Consider the following 21,646-nt stretch of genomic DNA (forward strand, 5'->3'; position numbering starts at 1 on the left):
ATAAGAGATGATGAATTCCAAGTGGTTAAGGAAAGCACTTTGGGGTGAAGATTAAATACACACATTTATCTGGTAGCTACTTATTGTTTAGAAAGCAGACAGAGGTACACCACAATGCGTGATTGTCTCTTACCTTCCCCGTTGGGGTGGTCAATAAGTTGTGCTGCCTTTTTGTGCTTGAGTAAAATACCGAGAATTTTATCATGTCCTTCTTTGGCAGCGAGGTGCAAAACAGAGTTACCCAAGCGGTCCAGGAGGCTCAGGTCAGCGCCAGCCCTCAGCAAGTCCTCCACCACAGCTTCCTGTCTGGTGATCACTGCCAAGTGCAGGGGTGTCTAGGGAGTGGAGGAGAGGCAGGGGGTGACACTGGTCAGTGGCACAGACACTTGTAATCCACTGGCTTAGCTGTGACTACAATAGGTGGAATCATACTAAGGGGCCATATTTCATTTCCAGATTAAGTTCTCACCTGTGCAAATGAGTTACTCTCCATTCCATATCATATGCTAATGATATATATATACTGGACTGACATTTAGTCAGTTATCAAAACTACTTTTTACATTTACAATTCTTTTTATTTTAAAAAATTTTTATTTATTTTTTACAATTCTCAATAGCTTTGTTTCTGGCTACAGTCAATTGATTTTTGACAGTTAACTCCTATTAGTAAATTTAGTTTTCTTGAATTTCTAGTAGGAGTCTTACCTTCAGCTTAGAAATCAGATGTTAATGAACCAAATCAACTTATGGTTTTACTGAAAAAGTTTAAACAAACTACCCAGCAGAAACCAATTGACAAAGGTACTGTCATTCTATAATGACATGCAAAAAAATTTGGTAAATTAAAAAATATTGTTCCATGTACAAGCTCCACGAGGCCAATCAACAGGATTCTGCCACCAAGCTTTATAAAAGGATTCTCAAAGGCATAATAGAACAAGAGAGCCCCCTCACAGAGGAGGCTCAGATGGACAAACAAGCCAGGCTGCTGACATGTAACAGGTGCATAAGTAGTCCATTTGATTATCCTGCCACAAAACGGCACCTCAGTGAATGCAGATGAGATGTTTTGAAAACTGCATTTTCGAGATGAGTAAGACAAACACACTCAAGAAAGTATCTTTCAAAGAACTTAGGTCACTGCCAGAACAGCAGTATATTTTTATACAGATCAGCCTATTTCACAGCAGCCTGTGAAATCCAGTCTCTCTCAGGACAATCTGCCTAGACTTCCCTTCTCAGTAAACAGTTACTGGCTGTAGCACTGACAGCAGGTGGGCCACCAACATCCTTGCTGGGCACGCCAGGTGAGTGGGGTGACAGATACTGTGCTGTGTCATTACAGTGATGATTTAATACAACAAACAAAACAGGATTTTCCCCCCAAATTTATACGCTCTTTTTTTTCTACCCCACCCCCCTTTTTTTCATCCTTTAGAACTATAGCCTGGCTTGAAATGAATCATATCCTTGGAACTTTAGACATTATAGCCATGAGCCTTCCTCTCAAAATAAAAAAATAAACTGTGTTTAGTAATCAGATATGTCATTTGGGGAGATGAGGAAAGGAAAGAGAATGAAATTGGAAAAAAGACCTGAAATTACATTATACCATTCAGAGATTTAACATCTGTAGTTTTAATATAATTTTCATATCATACAAAATCTCTTACCATTAGTGAAAAAAAAATTTATTAAGTTTTTTTTTTCTCTCTATGGTCCCATGGAAGGTTTTCTATGATATTTTAGGCTTTAGATCCTAAACCCCAGGATTATATCTTAAGTAATTGTACAATGTAGGAATCTAGGAACTTTTAATACCATGCTTGCTGGCATGTGGACTTAGGCAGACATTTTGCAGAGCCAAGTAAACAAATACCCCAGCAACCCAAGTCCTGCCTGAGGGACACAAATCCACAAGGCACGTGAGTGAGGCTCTGCACTGAAGTACTGTCTGTGGCGGTAGGAAGTGAGAAGCTAGCTAAGGGTCAACTGTTGGGAAACAGGTACATAACAGATCGAAGATGTACACAACAGGATCCTCTTCAGGGGTAGAAACAATGAACTAGTTGTATACACAGGTGCATGGATAAATTCCACAAACAGTGAAGGCAGAGATATCGTGACACGTAGGACAAAGCCACCTATGCAACTTACACATACATGCACGAAGAACTGTACGGACACATGCGAGTGCATGTACAACTGGCAAAACGCAAATTAGATCTGTGGATTGTATCAGTTGCCTGGCTTTGATACTGGACTGGAGTTACACAAGATGTTATCACTGGGGAAACCAGGGAAAGGGTACATGCAACCTCCTAGCACACTTTTTGCAACCACCTATGAATCTGAAATTAGAAATTTAAAGTTTTATGCAAAGCAGAAGCAGTATGTATAATATACCATGGACTGCATGTAAGAATAAACTTTCCTAACACTATACCCAAAACTAAACTCAAATATAAGGCCAGAAACAATAAAACTCTTAGAGGAAAACACAGGCCAAACACTCTTTGACATAAATCACAGCAAGATCCTCTTTGACCCACCTCCAAGAATACTGGAAATAAAAACAAAAATAAACAAGTGGGACCTAATTAAACTTAAAAGCTTTTGCACAGCAAAGGAAACTATAAATAAGATGAAAAGACAAGCCTCAGAATGGGAGAAACTAACTGCAAATGAAACAACTAACAAAGGATTAGTCTTCAAGATACATAAGCAGCTCATACATCTCAATACCAGAAAAACAACCCAATCAAAAAATGGGCCAAAGACCTAAACAGACATTTCTCCAAAGAAGACAGACAGATGGGCAACAAACACATGAAAAGATGCTCAACATCACTATTCAGAATGCAAATCAAAACTACAATGAGGTACTGCCTGACACTGGTCAGAATGGCCATCACCAAAAAATCTACCAACAATAAGTGCTAGAGAGGGTGTGGAGAAAAGGGAACGTTCCTGCACTGTTGGGGGAATGTAACTGATACAGCCACTGTGGAGACACATGTACTTCAATGTTCACTGCAGCACTATTTACAATAGCTAGGACACGGAAACAGCCTAGATGTCCAGCAACAGATGAATGGATAAAGAAGCTGTGGTACGTATATACAATGGACTATTACTCAGCCATAAAAAGGAACACAGGCGAGTCAGTTCTAGTGAGATGGATGAACCTAGAGCATGTTGCACAGAGTGAAGTCGGAAAGAGAAAAACAAATATTGTATATTAGTGCATACATGTGCAATCCAGAACGATGGTACTGATGAACCTCCTTGCAGGGCAGGAATAGAGACCCAAGCAGAGAACAGAGTTGTGGACATGGCAGGGAAAGGAGAGGGAAGGAATAGAGACCCAAGCAGAGAACAGAGTTGTGGACATGGCAGGGGAAGGAGAGGTGGGACGAACAGAGCGGCACTGAAATGTGTATACTACCATATGTAAACCAGAGGGCTACTGGAAAGCTGCAGGATAACGCGTGGTCTGTGACGATGTAGAAGGCTGGCAGGGAGGGGCCACACGTATACTTACGGATGACTCATGCTGTTATACATCAGAAACCAACACAACATTGTAAAGCAATTATCCTCCAATTAAAAATAAAATTTGAAAATGTATATTAAAATATCTGTCTAAAGTATATATGTTAAGGTAGCAAATACCTAGGGAAATACTTATAATCGTTATATTTGGGAGTGAGGCTGAGAACTTGTATGCTGCTAGGGAGGGTAACTTTGATTCTCTAAGGCATATCTTTATGTACTATTTTAAAAACTGCAAACATACATATGATAATTAAAAACAAAAAATACATGCACAAACCCCCCACTCATGTTTTATAGGAACATATGCAAATAAAATTGATATCAAACTAGAGTGGTTGTTTATGTTGCAGGGAGAGGAATGGGAGAAGAGAAAATAGTTTAAAAGGAATAGATTTCAGAAATATTTTCAGAAAAAGCTTAACCCTATGTACTTATATTATTTTGAGTGTGGCTTTCTCTAGAGGGTGGGTGGAAGAGAGATTTGATCACGACAGATGGCCACAGAAATGTACTAAGATTAGTGAAAGGTATTTTGGGAGCATGTTTCAGACAATTGCCAAATAATCCAAATTATTTAGGGAACTGTATAATTTCCCATCAAGAATAGCTAACAGAACCTTTACAACAGAAAAAATGGAAGTTTAAATATTAGTGGGTTTCTAGTTCCCAAATAAAAGTCACCATTGGGTGTGTGTTTGACACCTTAAAGGCCAGCCAGGGGGTCCCAAATCCTTGCCCATCAATGAAAACAATGGTAAAGGGGTGTGAGAAGTGGATCTGCATGCCCCCAAGAGTCCCCACATCAGAAGGCATGGAAGCGTCAAAGGGAGTGGTTTCAGAGTTTTGTCCGAGCACAGTGGAGAGTCTCGATAGGTGTACCCGAATGATACAGTGCGGAGTTTGGCACATAATAAATCACAACTACTAAGCCTGTTGTGCAGTGTCCTTTGCAGGTCCTATTTATAAACAGAAAAACAATTCCTTGAATCTGACATACAGGCACTAAACTTAAGCACTCTTTGAAAGGGGGACTGAGAAGTGCAAGGTCCCATTTCCAGTTTTATCTGCACACTTGTGATGGTGAAAGGAATAGTTGGTCCTGAAGCCTGAGAGACTCAAGCTTTATGGGCAAGTGACTTTCCAAATACCAGCAACACCCAAACTGGTATGAAAATGTGAAGAAGCTATCCTTTAAATACATACCTAAAATTAGACCTCATTCCTAGTTATGAGTCAGTGAAGAATTCCCCAACTTCATTTTCCCTTTGATCTTAAGCATGATGGCCAAAGACATGTCCTAATGGCTTAATACCCAATGGGAAACTGTTACTTTCCAGTATCAGGAGACACAGATCAACTTGATCTATCTATTCACAGATAAAAATCTATTGGGAGCTACATGTAAACATTTCAGTGCTATTGCGTTTAGAAAATGACTCACATCACTGCTTTAAAAACTGAGAACTGGAACAAGCACCTTTACTGTATAAATAACTGTACATGGTGGTGTCTGTATTTTTAGAGGGAGGGATAGGCTTGAGTCAGGCATCCGTGCATGCCGTGGAGGCCAGGGAGGACTGGGAAGTCATTTCGAGTCTTGAAGGGAAGGAGAAAACAGAAAAACTGAGAAGGGCACAAGACCAGGAGGCTGTAGAGAAGGCTGGTGGGGCCGGTAAAAGGCAGCAGGAAGGGAGAATACCAGGGGGAGAGGGAGGAAGCAGACCCTACTCACCTCCTCCCAGCATGGCCCCTTGGCCTGGGGGGCTGGCCGGGGTCTGCGGCTCCTTGCACCAGCATCCCAGCTTTGCTTGTGACACCCTCAGTCTCCTTTCCTCACCTGAAATCTGCGTGTGCCCACCAGGCAGCCTCACTGAGTCTCCAGTCAGCTCTGCTCTCTGAGATACTTGACCTCTGTAACAAGAGTTCCTCAGCCTGCTTTTAAGTCTACCCGATTTCTGTGTGAATCTGATTTGGGCAAATCTCTTTAGTGTTCCCTGTTTTCTTCACCTTGAACATTATTATTATTTTGTGTTTTGAATTTTCTGTTTTTTGAAGGACACTTTTTCCTTCTCAAGCAACCTTTTTAGTTTTCTTTATTCTTGACTCAGCACCCTTCATTTGACAACCATTTAATCTAGATGCTGTCAACATGTTCAGCACACTTCAAAATTCTTGTAAATCACTGGCTTTTCTAACTGAAAAGTTTTTTCAATTCTATTTTTTCTCGACAGGGGTGATGTATTTATCCTGCAGTAGACTGTCTGCTTTGGCAAGTTTCTGAAGCTTCAAGTTTGCAGTCTCTCGGCAGGATGCTGAATTTCATTGTGGAGTGACTGCTATTATACCCATAGATCAAAGGATCCTCATTCATAAAAGAACATTCCTATGTAATGGGCTTTTTTGATATTACCTACAGAGACATGTTGTTTTATTTTTGCTGTTAACATTATATGCTACTGTTAATACACACACAACCACACGTACACACCATGGGTTTTTCTTCAATTGTCTCCTTGATATTTCTGCTTACCTGGTAGAGATCATTTCTCATGTTGATAATTTCATCAGAAATCAAGCCAGATGTGACTTCCAGCAGATCTCTCACAAGCTGATTATGAAGGTGGATGATTGCCAAGTGTAAGACACTGGAATAAAAATATAGTGGCAATAATCAGCTAAAGTGTTAATGGAAAAAAAAAAGAAAACAGGTTCCCACGATAGGATTAGATTTGTAAACTGAATTTGGCTCTCACACCTAGTTTCCTTTGGCGCGCAAATGTCTGGAATCTATGAAACATCCTGAATCTGAGGTGGGTGTGCTCTACTGCCTGCTCACTTACAGAGCCTGCCTGGTTTCTCGGGGCTCAGTTCAGACTCCTTGACGTGTAAAGGAGCCTGGACTTTGAGGCAGAGAAGTCTCCAAGTTCAAATCCTAGTCCTGCCTCTGTGCTATGGTTTCAGGGCATTTTCTTCTCTAACTTTTCCCTGCCTTACTTGGACTCACAGATGATATGATGATGAGATGATATGCCTGAACTAGGATTTGTTCAGAAAAATATAGTTATCTCACCTAGCCCTGCCCCCTCTTCCAAAATACAAGGAGGTGGCTCTTGAAGAACTTCCTAGATCCCAAGAGGGGAGAGTAGAGTTAGGCTCTTAACTACAGGAAGAAGCCTTGATGCAAACCTCTGGAGGAACAATGTGATTGTATTTCTCCCCTGAATTCTCTCCGCTGCCTGGAATGGTTTTGCTCCTCTTGTCTGCCTCAACAGTGCCTCTTTATCCTTCATGCTCCAGTCCAAAACTTACATCCTTGGAGAAGACTTTCTCAGTTTCCAAGGCAGAGCAAGCTGTGCCCCGCTCAAGTTTCCTGCTTGGTTGAGCAACTACAGTTTTCTGTACATCCTCTCTGTCTTCTGAGCCTCTTGGAGGCTGGTTCTCTCTGGGTCAGCCTTACAGCCCTGGTACACAATTTAGACACTAAAATAAGGATGACTGAACAAACTGAGGGCTTACAGTAATGAGGCTGAAAATATTGGCAGGTGCCAAGCATCAGTCCTAGGAACAAAATTTTTTTAATTACTAAAAAAATTTACTATTAAAATTAATTGGAAATGACACAAGAATAAAAAATGGCTACTATTTGTTTAGAGCTTTTAGTACCAGACTACACTAAGCATTTGACATACATTATCATATTAATCATAGTCTTACAAGGTAGGTAATATTATCCTTAATTTTTGGTGATGAAACTGAGACTTATGGGTATAAGAGAACTCAATCCAGGTCATATATTAAGTCCATGACTGTCTTGCTCCAAAGCCATCCCTTAATTCCTTAAGGTCTCCTGCTTCAGGGGCACGTGTGCGCTGCTCTGTGGGGTGGTGGTGAACATCCAGGGTGAGGAACCCTCCGAGGTATGGAGAGATCACGGTGCAGCGCACACCTGGAGGAGCCCGTGGTGGCAGCACGTATGAGGTTTGAGCACAGGCTGCGTTTTCTCTAAGCATGGCAGGTGTCATTTTACTCAGGCCACGTTCTTGGCAATAGCAAGTGTGTATTACGTGGGATTAACACTGACATAAGAGAGCCTGAAAAACTAAACTGTGGCATCATTATTTGAGAGGGATTTTTAAATGAATTATCTCAGGGTTTCAGTACTATCTTTTGAAACCTAGGACTGAAAGAAGATGGATGAAAAGGTCCTGAAGTCTGATGCAGACGTGATGTATGTATACCAAGAAAAAGGTCGTACTTCAAAAACTGCCTAAAAATTTCCATGTGTAGCTCAGCATTTCATAGCAGAAGTACATTCCCCCTCCCCCATAAATTTTCACACCCTCATGGGAATTTCCCCAGTACCAGAAGTTTTTATTTTTTTTTTCATTGTATTTTCTGTGATGACTAATGGCCACAGGATTCAGATTAATAGCCGAATACAATAAGCTCAGTGAAAACAAGGACCTGAGCTGTGAAGGCTCAACGCTATTCCTGTCTGCATTCTTATGAGGACTCTTCCTTGGTCTCCCCAGTCTCACCTGTCTGGCTTCCCACTGCGGGGAGTCCAGAGGGAGGGTGTGCTTGCGTGAGAGTATTTGGGGGCCTGGGAGGGGATTCTAAGGATTCACTTCCTGCCTGGGCAGGAAAGGCTCCATCCCCAGCCTCTCCATGTATTTCCAGGTCCTCACACACGTTCGTACCTTTGCCTCAATGCCCCCACTTAAATGCGTGTGCCTGTATCCCTTTTCACAGTCCTCCCTTCAGACACCCGCGGTCCCTTTCTAACTTAACACGCACTCACCTTTCTTAGGCTCATCAGCTGGTCCCTAAGAATGTCATCTGCAATACTGCTGTCCTGTCCTGGTTAACTGCTTTCTCTTGTGGTTATATGCTACTGAACGCTAACTGGATTATTTAACCCTGTAAAACACGTTCTGCTGTGGATGACATTACACAACGACGGCTGTGCTGGTTCCTCCCGTACTGTATAACAAGGCCAGTGGTTACACCACATCCTTGGTTACACTGCAAGGAATGAGAACAAAGGTCTCTCTTTGAAACCCCGAGGTTGGCACTTTCCTAAAGCATTTGGTTCAGTGTTTAAACTAGGTTTAAGACACAGCACCCAAGAGCTCTTCCAGAGAGAAGGATTTCTCACTGTTGATGCTATTTTAGGGAAGGTTTTGAGCAAACCACTTGACTTGGACTTGAGAGCTGCTGTTGCTTGCTATTTTTATCAGCTTTTGAGATTATTTTAGAAGTCTCAGTGAGAGGATGAGGAGAACTGTTTTAGAAAGAAGCCAGGTGTCCCTGCACTTATGAGCCCTGTAATAGCAGAGGTGGGAAGCATGGTGGTGGAAGGGCAGATTCCCACACCACGTGGGTGAGAGCAGTCAGAAGAGTCTGGTCCAGTCACAGACTGGTGACCGTGAACACAGGCAGTAGAGAAGGAACTGTCAACCGGGAGAGAATGACGACGGCCTCTTAATCATTTTGTCATTGTTGCTCTTGTGCTGTTCTCTGTTGGGTTTTTCCTTGAGATTACTGTTACCACAGGTATGCAGTTGGGATAATAAGCACTTTAGACATTTGGTAAGACCAAACTTTATTACATTATTCCAATAAACAAAAATATTCCAATAAACAAAATGTTTATTAGATATTATTCTAAATCTTATTCCAACAAATGAAGCAGGGCTTTTCAAAAAGTACCATTCCCCACACACATCTTAGTTTTCTAACCCAGACTGTTGTACTCTTAGATGAGTAACCAGCTATTTTAGAACTCAACAGGTGGGAACCATGGGATAGAGAGGCAGATCACACTACTCAGCCTTACTGCATTCTTTTTCTTGAGGGAATGCTTCAGTAGCAGGATCCAGTGACTTCAATCAATTCATCTCATCTCTAGCCAGCATGCACACAATTCTTTTCTCTCTTTGTCCCTTTAAAACACCTTGTTTACAAAAGTCCTGACTTACCTGTCCCCGTTCTCATCCTGCACGGCAGTGAGATGGCGCTGGACGGCCAGCAGCATCTTCACGTCTCCTGTCACTGCGTAGTCAAAGAGGGCGTTGGCGTGCTGCTTGGCCAGCTGCATAGCCTTCTCCAGAAAGAGGTTATCTGCAAGGCAATGATCACAGTCACAGTTGAGTTTCCTACACTTGCTCTACAGGAATGGCATGCTTGGGGCCAACACCGTCAGCATCAGCACTCTGAGACCCTGCGACACATTGATTTAGTGGAAAATGCTCCTTTCAGGGCCCTCCCTGGTAGCGCAAATGGCAGAATCCAGCTGCCAACCCAGCAGACACAAGTTCGATCCCTTGGCTGGGAAGATTCCCTGGAAATGGAGTCTTTTCCTGGAGAATCCCATGGGCAGAGGAGCCTGGCAGGCTACAGTCCACAGGGTCGCAAAGACTCGGATGCGACTGAGCGAGCACGCGCACACACACACACCTTTCAGTGCTTTTGGACTGTGTTCACTGCAAAAACCACAAGTGGATGTTGGCTCACTGATAAATATAGAGGTTGATCTCAAAAAACCTGTCTACAATTTTTTTGGGGAAAAGAAATTCAGAAATGTCTGTTATTTTAAGGGGAATAATCAATCTCCGAATAATGTTCACTGGATTTTGCCACAGTTGTAAATAATCAATCTCTTGGGGAAATAATCCTTCACTGGAATCTTAAATGACTCTCTTGCTGGGCAGGAAGTGTCAAAAACCAGTCTCTGCCACAGACAGACAGACTCTCTCTGAGCCACTGGTGTTTGTTAGGTCTTTATTTTTATCGTCTGTGACTTTGTTTTATTAATTTTTACTGGGGTATAGTTGCTTTACAGCCATTGGTGTTCTTGTAAACTTTGCTTCCTGAAGGTCAGTGGGAGGAAACTTGTGGCTTGCAGGCCAAATCCTGTGTGTGGCCTGTTTTTTATGGCCCCCTAGCTAAGCATGGTGTGTACATTTATTTAAGAAAAGAAAAAAAGAACATGCAGCAGAAACCCTATGTAGCCCCCAGTTCTACTTATTTACTGTCTTTCTCTTACAGAAGAGGTCTTCCAAGCATAATCTGGGATGACCCAGACTCGTGACACATACCCTAATGGGTACTGGTTCCAGATTTTCGCTGTCTCTCCTAATCCTAATTCTCCAAAGAAGGCAGTAGCATAAAGGGAAAAGTTCCATTTTCAGGCGAAGTTCCACCTCAGTGTGACAAGTCAAGCTACAGTCAGAGAAGGGAGACTCAAAACTATGCAAACTGCTCTCTATTGTCTGTGGTGGAAATGATTTAGATTATCTTTCCTGATACCCTAAAACTGCATGACATGACTGGAGAAGCATATGTAAATGTCTGTACTTTATTGTCAGAGATAACACTGGGCAAATGGAAACCCCAGTGTGAATAAAATGACCCGGCACAGGCTTTTCGAAAGGCATACCGGGCTCCGAAGAGCACACGGAACCCGATGTGGATGTGTCATCTTCAGTCTTCAGATCAACAGGAGATAAACCTGTCTTCTGAAACAGGTTCTCCACCCAGACCTGACTCAGCCCTCCCCAGCCAGTGCCACGCGGCCCTCCATCCTGCACGAGCTCGCTCACCCTGGAAGCTGCGGTTCTCTTCCTTTACTCCTACGGAGCACGTCAGGTTAGCTGCAGTGCCCCCCTTGCAGGATCCTCCATCTTGTTCTGTGGTTTCTGTTACTTGCTCAGAGAGATTTACAACCTCTCTGTCATCACTCTTGCCACAACTTTCAGGGTCATTTTTAGATGGGGTGTCTATGGTTCCTAAGATAAAAGCCAAAAAAAAAAAAAAATCAGCCTTTTCTCAGTAAAATCTATTCAGTTATAATTCACTGTTTCAGCAAAGGTCAGCCAAAGGTAGAGGCAGGTTTACTGCAAAGGGAAAAGAAAAACAGTTAATTTAAAATTCCTTTTAAAATGATCTGTTTTCCAGGATATGTTAACACCTACAATGTCACTAACTGTTGATGTTATTTTCTCTTGAAATTGTGGGACTTAGGCAGCTATTTGTTACTTTTGTTTATTTTCATTCTTATTTTCCTGAAGAAAGAAACTTTGTACAGCTTTCAGTGCAAAGACTTCAGAGCCATTCTTTGTATTATACTTGGTTGCCTCTTGGCTATATAACTTATGAGTGCAAATCACTGAACTCTTTAACAACAGTATCACAGAGAATAAATCATAATAGGTAAAAATTGTTTAAAAAATGGTCATAAGTAACCCAGTTTGAAGCTATTTTAAAGTCACTTCCAGAAAACTTTTTTTAAATTGAGGTATAATTGACATATAACATTGTAATAATTTTACATATACAGTATGACGACTCAATATTTGTGTAAGTTGCAAAATGATCATTACAATAAATCCAGTTTAACATCTATCAGTGTATAGAGTTACAAATTCTTTTCTTGTGATGAGAACTTTAAGAGCTTAAAAAACATATTTTTACATTTCTAAAAATGTACATCTTATCCTGTTTATTTGGAAAGGAGGAAAATGAAGTAAAGCTCTTCTAGGAATTACAAGGAAGTGGCATTTTTAAAATTCTTGAAAGCAGAGCAGCTATTTTCCCCATCCAGTGCTCAAGCAAATTGTGAAGATGTGGTCTAAATTCATATTCTTCACTGTGGGAGTTAACCTGTGCAGTTTCTGATCATCCTCATTCAGGTCTCACTACACTATATGACAGCTACTATGAGAGCACTGAGGTTTTACAGGCAGACCTGGTTCAAATTCTGGTCCTGCCACTAACAAATAGGTATCTTCAGTGAGTAAATGGTCATCTGTGAACCTTGATGTGCTCTCTCTATAAAATGGAGAAACTAATGTTTTCTTTACAGTGAGTGGAATCAAGAAGATGATTAAAACATGTAAAAGCATCTGACATCTTCAACATCTGTTGAACACACGAGAAGACCTTTTTGTATTCTTTTTTCAATAGGTACACTGGAATTGTACATCGAAGAATTGATGCCTTTGATCTGTGATGCTGGAGAAGACTCCTGAGAATCCGTTGGACTACAAGGAGATCAACCAGTCAATCTTAAGGGAAATCAACCCTGAAAACTTGTTGGAAGGACTGATGCTGAAGTTGAAACTCCAGTATTTTGGTCATCTGATGCAAACAGCCAACTCATTGGAAAAGGCCCTGACGCTGGGAAAGACTGAGGGCAGAAGAGGGTGTCAGAGGATGCGATGGCTGGATGGCATCACCAATGCAATGGACATGAACTTGGGCAAATTTTGGGAGATGATGAGGGATAGGGAGGCCTGGTGTGCTGCAGTTCATGGGGTTGCAAAGAGTCTGACAAGACTGGGCGAATGAACAGCAACAACACTGGAATGGACATGTAATATGAAGCATGAACACATGAACAACTGCTAATTAGAGGGTACATTTGATGAGAAAAGACCATCCCTATAAAATTCTAAATGTCTTCAAAAGTGTAGTATTTGATTAAAAAAAAAGAGAGAGAGAGAATAGGTAAGTTTGGTGATGTTACGTTTGAATAGGTAAGTCTCTTTATGCTTTTTCCTAATGTTCTTATCTTTCCCCTGTTCATGCCACGTACAAAGTAAATATATAAATATAAACAGAGCATCAGGAATAGAATGTCTACTCTCCACAGGAAATGATAGTTTTGGGGAAAGAAGTTATTGTCTTAATTTATTTGCGTTTATTAGTTTTCAAGATAATGTTGTGTTAGTAATGACTGGGGAAAAAAAAAAAAAGCGCTACTTACCATGCTTCATCCCAGCATTAGATTTAGTGGTTCCAGTATGGAAGGTAATTCCGCCATACGTGGGGAATCCATAGTGGGGGAAGCCATACCCTGAAATGGCAGGTGTAACAATTGAAACCTCATGACAATTGAAAAAAAAGAGCCTCCCCCCCATCAGGTGAGCACAGGCTTCGGTGTGTCTGACACGTCGCTTCTGTTGTGAGTTAGTAAGACGCATCACGGGGTCGTGGGATCCTGAACATTCCATTCTGGCCTGGCTGACAGTCTGGCCACTTGGGCAGAAGCCAGACTCTGGGGAGTGTGCAGAAGTTCATATCTGAGGCCTCCCACTCCCTCACGGTGGGGAGAGTCTAACGGCGAGGGGCTACCACCCAGACTCGGACTGGCGGACACAGAAGACAGTGAACTAACCTCTGGAGAGAAAAAACTGAACCAAACCAAACACATCTACTGACTCCTCAATAGAAACACGCCCCCACTGGTCACTCGCATGCCTTTTTTGGTGGAGGCGTAAGCTGGTAAAACTCTTTGGGGTAGCAGTGGGTATCAGTCATACTCTGTGACTTAGTAATTTTACTTCAAAGAATTTAATTTACAGAAGTAAACTGGAATAAAAGAAAAGCAATGTGGATAGCGGAGTTCAGTGCATTTTATATAAAAAAAATTAGGAAACAATGTTCAAGTCACTTGATGAAATATTATTAATCATTAAAATGGTACGTAACAATTATGCTTATGTAAAATTTATATAACCATGGAGAATGCTTATGTTAAACTGTTAGGAAAAAACAGCTTACATAACTCTATAGACAATCATGTGAGAATAATGAATAGGTCATATGACTAAATGGATTAAAATAATATATACAATGAGGAACACAGCTATGCTTGTATATGTATAAATGTATATGTATATGTATAAATATATATTATATATATATATATACACACAAAAATTAAATAGCTAATCTGTAATGTCAGGATTTTATATATTTTCAACTTTTCTATAATATAGCATAAATATAAAATGAAACCTTTTCAACGTTTCCAAAGAATACCAAGACAACTGTATCCGCCTCCTCTGCCCTTCAAAAAAACATGAGGTGGTAATATACCAAAATGTTAAGAAGTATTCTTTGGATAACTGATTTCATGACTTTTTTTTCTTCTTACAGTTTTCGGTATTATCTATCTACATATTCGCAAAGAGTCGGACACGACTCAGCGACTAAACTGAACCAATCTACATATTATAAATTCAACATGTGTTTCTTTGAAAAAAGTTTACTGGGAAATTTTTCTTTTTTGGCCATGCTGCACTGCATGCAGGATTTTACTCCGACCAGGGGTTAAACCCATGCCTCCTGCAGGGGAAGCATGGTCTCAACCACTGGACTGCCAGGGAAGTCCTGGGAAATTTTAATGAATGTTAATACATCATGTTCAATGGAGTTCCCTGGTGGTTCAGCAGTAAAGAAATCTGCCTGCCAACGCAGGAGACATGGGTTCAATCCCTGGGTCGGGAAGATCCCCTGGAGAAGGAAATGGCAACCCACTCCGGTATTCTTGCCTGGAGAATCCCATGGACAGAGGAGCCTTGTGGGCTACAGTCCATAGGATCATAAAAGAGTCAGACATGAATTAGACCCTAAACAATAACAGTCATGTTCAGTAATGTCACAACTACTCAAGGCATAGACAAGGAAATCTAGGAGAAGGCAATCCACCCTCTCTGACGCGAAAGAACAGCCTTGGTTCATACCTGGGCCGGTACTTCCAGCACCCCCACCTCCACCACCGCTGCCAAACATGCCCCCGCCTCCGGCTCCAGCACCGCTGCCACCGCCGAAACTGTCCGAGAAATTGGGCATGAGCTTCTGTCGTTTCCTTTGCACTTCCTCTTTATCTGTGTTTAAAGGAAGAGAAACCAAAGGAGAAGAGATTGATTCAGTTCCACTACTGGCCACAGAAAGAATATTGATTCTGATGGTATTTTTAAACATCTTAAAGGGAAACAGAAAACACCCAAGGAGGAAGAGATGCCAAATTTCAAGAAGCATTATATTTATTCCAATGAATACGAAGACCAAGAACTAGCCTCAGAGAGACCACAGAACAGTACACACCCAATTCTTTCTGGAATAGATTAAGTCCCCCATGTCATTCAAGTTAGTGAGACATTAGACTGCCCATCAGAGATGGAGATACTGAAAAAACTGAATGAGAAAAACACTACTGAGCATTTTCACATGGTCATACAAAACAACTGTTACTAATCAGCTAACATTTACTATGCATCTACAGTGAGCTAAGTGCTGTGGATAAAGAGAAGTATGACATCATGCCCTTGCTGTCAAGAACCCTCCAATATAATTTTAAGGTTTAGGGGAAAGACAGAGAGGACACGATAATACTATGTATGTTAAAAAAATTCATGGTGCCAACTAGGGTTCCAGGAGTTTAAGGGAAGACTTCGAGGGAGTACCCATGAGCTGGAAATTCAGGAAAGACTTCCAGAATCAACCTTCCATTAGCAGGGGGCAAAGGGAAGATGCTCTGGGGAGGGGATGCAGAGAGAAAGAAACAAAGGGACCAATGTACGCTGCACGCTTATGAGAACAGCAGGGCATCAGTTTAGCTGAAGTGGAAATTTTCTACAAGGAATTGGTGAGAATCAGGGCTGAATGGGACCACATTGTCAAGCACCTGGACTGTGAACCTAAGGGATTTAATTTACAGGCAGGAGAGCCATGCACTGTTTCTGAACTGGGGACGCTGTGGACAGGGTGGTGTTTTAGGAAGATCAGTCTGGCACCAGTGCATGGGTAAGAAGCAGAGACAGGACAGAAAGTGACAGAAGCTGCTCCTTGGTGGTCACCATGAGAATAAAAATGGGTGGATCCCAGAAAGACAAGAGAGGGATCTGTAGTCATTGGTGACTCATGAAATGCGTGAGGCTAAAAAGTTTAAGACCACTACTTGACTAAAATGCAGTGATGCCCGCTGAGATTTTTGACTGTCCAGGTTTGATACTGTTTAGACCTTTCTCCCTCAGTCCTCATGTGATTGCTCTATTTTTCTCTCGCTTCTCACCAGCCCCATGGCCCCTCTGAGTTCTGCCAGCGCCTTTGTGGTCTATCGTTGCATTCTTGTTTCTTCTTTCTGTTTCCCTTTCTTTACCTTCTCTGATTTTCCCACCATATATTTTTTTCTCCCTTCTCTCTTTTGAAACAAAGGAGTGAAAGAAGCTTTTTGGGTTTTGTTTAATAGGGTATTCTTTTTTTTTCAATCAGCAGCGCAATACTTAACAATTGTCCTATTTCTGGTTCTTCAGGTCAGTTCTGGTAATTGTTTATGTTCAGAAAGATCTTCAAAATTTCTAATTCTGTGGTTGTTTCAGCCGTCTCAGGGCTAGGAAGAATGCTGTTGTTTACTGATTATCTCATGAACATCTAAGGGCAGTTGAAAGATGAAGCAGGGGAAAGTAGGGTAGCAAAGTATACTTTAAAAATCATCTTTTAAAAACAAATCCTATCCAGACTCAGGAAAACAAAAGCCAGCATGCGTCAACTTCGACGAAAACATGCTCCCACTAGAAAAGGGTGACTTCAAAGTGGAAAAACTTGAACAATTTCCTTATCAAAAGGTTTTGGACAGATTTACAAAATTTCTCCATAGAGAAATTTGTATCATGACTAACAGAATTATTACTCATCCTATAAACTGTTGATCTTACATGAGATATTTGTTCATCAGTAATATGAAATACAAGAGCAAACCAGACAACACATTCATCTTCAGAAATAAATACCCACTGACATGCTTTCTAGCAAAGAGATCATTTGGTATTCCTTTTGACTTATAAAAAGGGACAGTCACTGGTTACATCATTGTAAAATGGGAATTTTTAAGAGTCAATTTAAAAAATATTAACTATCCTACAGTCATTAAGATGTCAGTGACAAGAAACAGATATAGTAAACTCCACAACAAGCTTTTTTAAAATAAAAGAACCTGCAGTCTGAATTCCTACGGACTTGAACATGGGGACTTTCACGCTGGGTTCACTCAACCTTGTGGTGTGTTTCTGACAGTGGACTGTGGGATGTACTATGAAACATCAACCTATTCTAAAAGGGCTCAGTACAAGCTCTTCTTTACAGAAGAGGAAACCAAAGCTGGGATGTTAAGGGACTTGTAGAGGTCAGGGCAGAGTGAAGATCAGATGCAAGGTCTACTGAGCAGTCCATTATGTCATCGCTTTTTGGGAAACACTCTAACACATCTTCACTTCCTTTAACAAAGGATGACTTAAGAGAACAGCTTAGTTCACAAAATGTCGGTACAACTCTAGCCTCTACCACCTTTTGCTGTGCATGTGCCTTAAAAGGACCTCATTCTTGCTCTCTGGGTCCTAGTTTGCTAGTAAAGAAAGATGTCTGCATTTATCCTGACCATCCCTTTCGTAATTGAAAGATTACAATCCTATTTCTTCCTAATCCCTATCTTTTCAGACTGAGAAGTCATTTTGGTCTTTCTTTGCTTTTGTACAAAGGCTCCTCAACTATCTTCTTCCCTTGCCAACCATCCCTCTCTTGATTATTTTGATTGTTTCCTTGGACCCAACAATCTCCATGACATTTTAACGAGACACAATGGCAGTGGCCATAAAGGGTGCAGAGTTCAGGGCTGGATGATTCTCTGCAACAAGAGGAGTATTACATATTGCTTTGTCTATTGTCCTGCTCGGTGGCACCCAACAAGTTACTAGTGTTTGGGATAAGGACGGCAAATCAGTGGGTCAATCAGTAACTCAGGTCTCAGATATTTAATAAACACCTTCTGTGTGACATATATTGTTTGAAATGTAGCAATAAACATGAAAGACCAAATCTGTGATCTCAAGAACATTCTTTCTACTAGAAGTACAAATAACAGGCACATAAATTAATCGGTAAGATAATTTTACATATTGATAAAAATAAGTGAAGAATATAAAATGAGGTAATGAGATAGACAGTGACTCCAGGAGCTGGGGGCAGTGGAAGGTATGTTCAATGACTTCTGAGAAATGAAGACAGTGATTCTTTGGGTTGTATAGTTTGGATTCATTTCCATACAGTTACTCTGATGCTAAATGGCCTGCTACTTTTCCGGCCAGTCACAGGTCTGGTGTGATTATTTCCCCTTGTGATTATTTCAACCTGGGATTTTATAATCCAGAAGTTTTTATAGACTAAGGTAATTTGTTATCTTCAATAAAACACTTCTAATCTCACAACAGGGCTTCCCAGGTGGCGCTAGTGGTAAAGAACCCACCTGCCAATTCAGGAGACGCAAGAGATGTGGGTTCAATCCCTGGGTTGGGAAGATCCCCTGGAGGAGGGCATGGCAACCCACTCCAGTATTGCCTGCAGAATTCCATGGACAGAAGAGCCTGGTGGGCTACAGTCCACAGGGTCTTAAAGAGTCGAAAACGACTCAAGTGACTTAGACCACGCACACCATTTCGCAACTCAATCCCAGTACGTACTGGCCATTCTTTCTGTGGAGCTCAACTATTAACTCTTATTTTTCCAGGTGGTTCTTTTCATACTATTTGTATAGATGGGATTTTTAGTCAGTGATAGCCTGGAAGGTAAGTGCTTCTCGCATAGAAGTGAAGTTTTGAACTTTCAGGAGACCCCAACCCAAGACAGCTCCTACTATAATAGAGTAGCAATAACAGTAATAGTCTGATCTACCTTGCTGTATCCATGCACAGATACCACTGGGAAAGAGACTCAGGCAGCCTAGAAACCAAGTTCAGCTTTGAATATTTCTAGGCTCATACATGCGCAGGTAGTCTGAGTTGCCTTTATTTAACCAATTCTCTGTTATTGGAAAAATTGACATTAACTGGAGCATGTTGTGAGGGAAGAAATCTATTTTTTTTCCCTCATAAAGTCCAAAAAATTTGCCCTGTTTCTGTTTTGTGTCTACTTTTTTAGAAGGATGTTAATCCAAAGCGGGCAAGTGAGGAGAGGTGACCACTCCTGGGGAAGCCAAGTGGGCAGGGCTTGCCACCTCATTTTGCACAGAGCTGCTCAGCTTTATACACTGGAATTTCACATGAAATTTTATGTAGAGATAAAAAAGGAGATAAAAAAAGTCTTCTCTGCTGACAGTGTTTTCAAACCATCAACAAAATGCTCTATGAACCTGACCCATCTGTGGCGACGTCACAAGCTCAGAAAAGAAGAATGCACGGAACCATTTTCTAAATGCTCCCACCACAACATGAATTCTAGGAAAAGCAAGCCCTCTTAGAAGATCAGCCATCACATGCTGCCATCACAGGATCAGCGGGCGTGTGCGCTGCTGCTGCAGCACCTTTGCGGCTTCCAACCTCAGCCAGGACCTGGGTGCCTCGTCCCTCCCCACTCTCACTTCCCCCTAGTCCAGGGCCTTCTAATTTTGTTTGTGCCACAGCTTCTTTTGCAGCCTGGATCTCTTCTTAGGATCATAGTTTTCAGTATGTAAAATAGAAAACAGAATTACAAAGAAACCCAGTTGTTTTAAAGTACATTTCTATCCATGGACCTGCAGAGGAGTCAGTGGACTCCAGGTTAACAAATACTCTTGGGGCCTGTTACACTCTTTTTGAGAGGATTCTCATGGCTGAATTTCCCATTCTGCCCACTTGGATTCCAGTCCTGTCTTTTGAATGGCCTATTTGGAATCTGCCACAGGAACCTAAAATGCAACGTGATTTAAACTGACCTCTGCCTTTGCCCACCCAAATCTACTTCTGCTCCACTGATCCTTCATCAATTCATCCACATCACAATCTTCCCAGGTGAGAATTCCTAGAATCATCTATGACTCCTGATTTTCTCCTTCACTTCTTACCCCAACTAACAGCTGGGTCCTCCTGACATCATCACTGCGCTAAGACCTTCACTAACCTCTCCCTTTCTTACTTGGATTCTTGCATTATTCTTCTGACTCACTGCTGCCCAGACAGTGTCTTCAGGGTCTATGTAGAGAAGGCAGAGGCATCATTCTGAATCTAAACTGGCTTGGTCCTTCCCCTTTCCCATTTCAAAGCACAATTCTGTAGGCTCCAATCACAGCACCCCAGAGCCTGGCCCTACCTTCCTTCAGGAGTCCATCTGGGTGCGCCTTAGCCTCACTTTTCTCTGAACATACACTAACTGTTCCTAAGCCAGGGAAACCCTTTCCTTCTCTGTGGCACACTCAACTACTGAAAGACATGCCCAACTTTCATGACTTTGAAGAAGCTTTCTTCTTGTGGCTTCTTCAGAATCTAGGGTTCTCTCTCCTTGGCATTATCCTATGTTTTTATGGCTGTTTTACTTTCAGAACTACCAAAATAATAATTTGCATTATAGCAATTTAAGGAGACTATTTTCTCTCCTTCTTGAGGCATCCTTCGTGGGGAATAGAGTGCTGCCTTACCATTGTTATAGCTCTGCACTGCATGGTGGCTGAGTCTTCTGTGACTCAGTGAGGCCAGTGGCTGATTCTCCTATTCAGCAAGCCTTACATTTTCATCTCAACTGCCTGACCCCTGAGTTATTCAATATATGATAGATTCTCAAATTCAAAGAGAAATTTTAAATGCTCAACCCCATATAAAACTTGGTGGAAATAACATTATTTTAAAAGGCTAGACTTAATTCTATGACCCTAAAATCATATATTACTTCTTTCTTCTCTAAAAAGAAGTACCATGGACCCATGGACCAGTTACTAGGAGGCTGGTCAAAGGAGGTGACTGCCTGACCTCTTCTCAACAGCCTGTCCTCTTGTTGGAACAAGTGCAAGTGTTTAAATAACCGAGTTACCTTTGATTTCAGGATAGTAGAGGAAAGGTTTTGGTTCGCTAGTTTCCAAATCAGATTTCCTCCGAAGCTGGACGAACACGGAGGCTGGTTTTGTAATGTTGACATCTTTATACTTTGGAGTTTTGAAGACAATGGCAAACTGCAGGATACAAAGATCCAAATGTTGGAGTAGGACTACATTTCTTTTACAGCAGTGGTACTCATTAAACACATTCTTTATGCCCAATGCTTACACACAATGTCTTAAAAAAAAATACAACCCTAGAGAAAGTTCGGACAAGGCAATGGCACCCCACTCCAGTACTCTTGCCTGGAAAATCCCATGGATGGAGGAGCCTGGAAGGCTGCAGTCCATGAGGTCGCTGAGGGTCAGACACAACTGAGTGACTTCACTTTCATTTTTCACTTTCATGCATTGGAGAAGGAAATGGCAACCCACTCCAGTGTTCTTGCCTGGAGAATCCCA

General features: G+C 41.5%; 1 protein-coding gene across 2 annotated transcripts in view; it reads right to left on the bottom strand.

The window, feature by feature from the left end:
• The window catches only part of NFKB1 (nuclear factor kappa B subunit 1), a 124,587-nt gene that overhangs the window by 9,569 nt on the left and 93,372 nt on the right, over positions 1 to 21,646 (bottom strand). For both annotated transcript variants that reach the window (XM_070372091.1, XM_070372090.1), the window contains exons 11-17: positions 21,181 to 21,319; positions 15,093 to 15,236; positions 13,331 to 13,420; positions 11,166 to 11,351; positions 9,543 to 9,684; positions 6,092 to 6,206; positions 134 to 335 (exon numbers count right to left, since the gene is read on the bottom strand). In XM_070372091.1, the coding sequence (XP_070228192.1) occupies positions 134 to 335; positions 6,092 to 6,206; positions 9,543 to 9,684; positions 11,166 to 11,351; positions 13,331 to 13,420; positions 15,093 to 15,236; positions 21,181 to 21,319 (1,018 nt within the window). The remainder of the gene's footprint in view (positions 1 to 133; positions 336 to 6,091; positions 6,207 to 9,542; positions 9,685 to 11,165; positions 11,352 to 13,330; positions 13,421 to 15,092; positions 15,237 to 21,180; positions 21,320 to 21,646) is intronic.

The sequence above is a fragment of the Bos mutus genome, chromosome 6, assembly GCF_027580195.1.
Source record: "Bos mutus isolate GX-2022 chromosome 6, NWIPB_WYAK_1.1, whole genome shotgun sequence".
Lineage (NCBI taxonomy): Eukaryota > Metazoa > Chordata > Mammalia > Artiodactyla > Bovidae > Bos > Bos mutus.